This window comes from Pundamilia nyererei, unplaced genomic scaffold (genome assembly GCF_000239375.1).
Source record: "Pundamilia nyererei isolate P.nyererei 1_Seehausen unplaced genomic scaffold, PunNye1.0 scaffold00102, whole genome shotgun sequence".
Classification (NCBI taxonomy): Eukaryota; Metazoa; Chordata; class Actinopteri; order Cichliformes; family Cichlidae; genus Pundamilia; species Pundamilia nyererei.
The window spans coordinates 346,624-350,547 of record NW_005187503.1 but is presented as its reverse complement, the minus strand read 5'-3'; the positions used below and the strand labels follow the sequence as shown (position 1 = coordinate 350,547).

The 3,924-nt window shown below is 40.2% G+C and overlaps 1 protein-coding gene across 1 annotated transcript in view; it reads left to right on the top strand.

Annotated features, from left to right (window-relative positions):
- The window catches only part of LOC102202890 (cytosolic non-specific dipeptidase-like), an 8,640-nt gene that overhangs the window by 2,346 nt on the left and 2,370 nt on the right, over nt 1-3,924 (top strand). Inside the window, exons 4-7 of the mRNA XM_013912797.1 lie at nt 7-154; nt 1,839-1,927; nt 3,457-3,657; nt 3,740-3,828. Coding sequence (XP_013768251.1) covers nt 7-154; nt 1,839-1,927; nt 3,457-3,657; nt 3,740-3,828 — 527 coding nt within the window. The remainder of the gene's footprint in view (nt 1-6; nt 155-1,838; nt 1,928-3,456; nt 3,658-3,739; nt 3,829-3,924) is intronic.

Genomic DNA, 3,924 nt, shown 5'->3' with positions numbered 1-3,924 from the left:
GGAGAGGAGATCCCCCTGCCTCCTATCATTCTGGGGCAGTTAGGATCAGACCCAGCAAAGAAGACGGTGTGTATTTACGGGCACCTTGATGTTCAGCCAGCAAACATCGATGATGGCTGGGACACAGAGCCTTTCACTCTGGTGGAGAAAGACGGTAAGAGGAGAATACTTTTGGCCTGCGTCCTGCACAAAACAACCCTGGAGCTGTTTCTGAGCTGGAAAGTTATGCGAGTAACTGAAGTCAGCTGGAACGCGCTTTGGGCTTGTAAAAATAGATGAGAATTAAAACTTTAAGGATACTGTATCCAGCTGTTTGTAAGTTACACCGGGTAGTTTTTGGTTTAGCAAAGTTATAATATCAAATATGACTGAAAAATGAGCTACCGTACTGTCCTGTAGATAGAATAGATGGCAAAACTAGAAGAAGACGAACTAATTTTCTAAGATGAATAAAGCTGGTCAATTACTATGAAAACAACAAAATAATGAGGACAGAGCGTTTTAGTGGTCTTAAATGAACGGATTACAGAAAACAAAAACAAATCCAGTCAGCAGGTAGGTAGTGCAAGATGAGAATGCTATATGGCACTATAACTAAGAGAAAGCGTGCCATCAACAAGCTAAACTATGTAGACTACAAATGTGTCTGACATGCAAAGATGAGTAGCACAAAACAAGTCACAGGTTTGTCTTGAGAGCTTGAAAAAACAAGGCACTTGGCCTTCTTTAAGTTTGCAAAGGCATTTCACCTCTCATCCAAGAGGCTCCTTCAGTTCTAAAAACAAATGGTTGTGTGTCCCAGGTATTTAACCCTTAGTTGGCGTTATTCCCTTTCAAGATGGCCCTGAGACGCGTTGATCATGTCATCACCTGATATGAGGGCTCACCTTGGCTCATGTCATTACAATCACTTGGTCATTACAATGACTGGAGATTAGTCGCAAAACCACCTTTCCTCTGCTCAAAAACCATCGTTGGAACAAAGGTGGTGGATTACAACACCAGCTGTCAGCCACCTCCAGTGCAGGCCTGAGACCCAATCCCAGGTGCTTCAACCCACATTCACACCTGGCCTTAGGCGATCTCAACAGGCCTCATCGTGGTGTATGGCAGGAGTGGTGCAAGGACAGGGGTCATCTCGCGACAACATCAATAACATCAAACTCTCTCTTTGGTGTTTAGATTGGTTGAACTATATTTGAATGTTCTTCAAGCTTTAATCAGCTTTCTCTTTGCAGTAACAGCTAGCAGCATGTTTCCAAAGTCCAGCCTATTTAGCTCATCTTTTGTTAGAGCTGCAGTCTTATCGCCAGTCTTCTCAGGCCAAGTTGAACCCATAAAGTTATTATTAGAAGCTTTTGGACCAGACTCAGCTTGTGAAAAGGCAAAATGGCTCAAGTGAGGCGTTCTTTAGATGTTCTGTGTGTTGTATTATTACGACATATATCTGGATTTAAACAGACATGGATGGATGTTAAAGAGCTTTTTGCTTCCTTAAAGTTCTGGTTTGTTGGACTCAGCATGCGTGATCTTGTGCGTTTTGAGTCAGCTGACACAAAATGCCACATCCTTTTCCCGTTGTCTCATTCCTGCCTGCTCAGCTGTGTTAGTGCTGATTATGTCACATTTTACAAAAACTTGCTGCAGACCTTTTTTAAAAAAAACCATGAACAAGGGTTTCATATTGTTAAACATAACCTTAGTCATGATTTAAACAAGCTTAAAATGGGGCACTGTCGTTTGCTGACTATGTAATAAACATAACCTTAGTGTCATTTGTCAACTCCACTATCTTCTCATTAGAACCTTGAAACTGAAATAAAGTTTTCTTTTTGTAGGTAAGCTCTATGGACGAGGATCTACTGATGACAAGGGTCCAGTGTTGGCCTGGTTTAACTGCATTGAAGCGTATCAGAAGATCGGAAAGGTACAGTCACTGCCAACAAAAGGTGTTTCAAGTTCAGATAGTTGAAAGAATGATATGATATTTTAGTGTTTCTTGGGAAAAAAAAAAACCCTGTTTGAACAGTGACTTGAAACGCTTGAAATTACTGACAGGAGTATATTGAGGTGTGATGGTTTATTTCAGAATCTGTAAACGTACACCGCTACTTAGAATATTATCAAGGTTTTTTTTTTTGTACAGTGATGATAAAGCAGAATAGCTACTATATAGCACTGTATTCTAAAATGATATGTGGGTCATTCATATCACACATAAGATTAATTATATGCTTAGTTTGGACTCATGCTCAGTTTTATTATTAAAACTTATCGTGAGAAATGTAAAACCTGTGTAATATTAAGTATTAGTAAGTGTATTTTTGGGTTATGTAGGTTGTATTTGATTTATTAATGTGCATAATTAGAAATAAGGTGATTAAGAACAAAGCTTTGCAACATGGAACAGCTAAGTACATGGCTGCATTTCCAAACTGATTAATCGTCATTCTTAGAAATGGATTATCTCTGTTAAAGTACACCACTGATTTGCAGATCACTTGTTGATTGCTTCAGAGCTGTCAGCAGTAAATGTCTTGGTCAAAGGTCCCGGGGTAGGATTGTCGTACAGGAATCATGTTTATGATAGGGTTGTAGCATAAACCTATTCGCTGGAACGTTAAGGACAATTTAATTACACAGCAAAGCAAGACACGAGTAGGCAAAGTTCTTTATGTTTCTCGTGCATGGGAGAGAACTGGACAAACGCCGTCCCTTCGCTTGACCCCAGTTGCTCTCGTCCGCTCCCCCGTAACACTGCTTTTATTGAGGTTACATGAATATGCATAGGTGCATTAACATATGACGTCTACATACACACAAAGAGTACCTTGCCTGTGCGTTGTGTAAGCGTGCGTGTGGGGTCAGAGTGTGACCCCATAAATGACTTCCCTAAACCTGCTGGTCTGGAAGTCCAGTAGTTCATCTAAACAAAAGGCACTTAGACTAAAACTGACATAGCTACGTTTATCCTACCACAAATGAATAAAAGAAGGTAGACCTCTCCCATGCTCCCAGGATGTGGGTGTGAATGCCAGAACACTCAGAACACTTTGCAGACTCCTAAGGATCACACATCCTATCACTACACAATTGATTATACACCTCTAAGCATATATGGTTAAATATTTCTAAGCATAAATGACAATCAACAATATAAACCTAACAGTTTAAACTGAAGCACATCGTCTTTGCTTTTTCCTGAATTGTACTGGACTGTACTTTAAAGCGTTAAAGGAAAGTTCTCGCGTAGCAAAGGCTGGAGATAAAAGATCAACAGTCAGCATGTGCAGGGAGTCCAAATTAAAAATATGAGTTTAATCAACTATTTTATCTTTAGAAAATGAGAAAAACAAATTCACAATGAGCCTGAATTTAAACTTGAACCAGTGACCAAATTGTAGTCTTCTGATTTTTTTTTTTTTTCTTTCTTATGCATCTCTCTTCTTGTTGCAGGACCTTCCCATCAACATCAAATTCTGCTTCGAGGGGATGGAAGAATCTGGATCTGAGGGTCTGGATGATCTTGTGTTTTCTAGAAAGGACACTTTCTTTAAAGATGTGGACTACGTCTGCATCTCTGACAACTACTGGCTGGGCAAGAACAAACCCTGCATCACCTACGGCCTGAGAGGAATCTGCTATTTCTTCATTGAGGTGAAGTCCTGTTGGATTATTGTTGGTGGGGAGAGACACAAGCTGTGTATTTTAAAATAATGTTTTACATTCCAACCTCAAGGTGGAGTGTGGTGGAAAGGACTTGCACTCAGGGGTGTTTGGTGGCTCTGTTCATGAGGCCATGACTGACCTCATCGCACTTATGGGCAAGTGAAGCTGATAATTGTGATTTTTAGTCTCACACACCTTATTTTACAGCAGTTTAGAGTTTTAATCATGTGTTTGTGACTTCCTGCACAGGCTCCC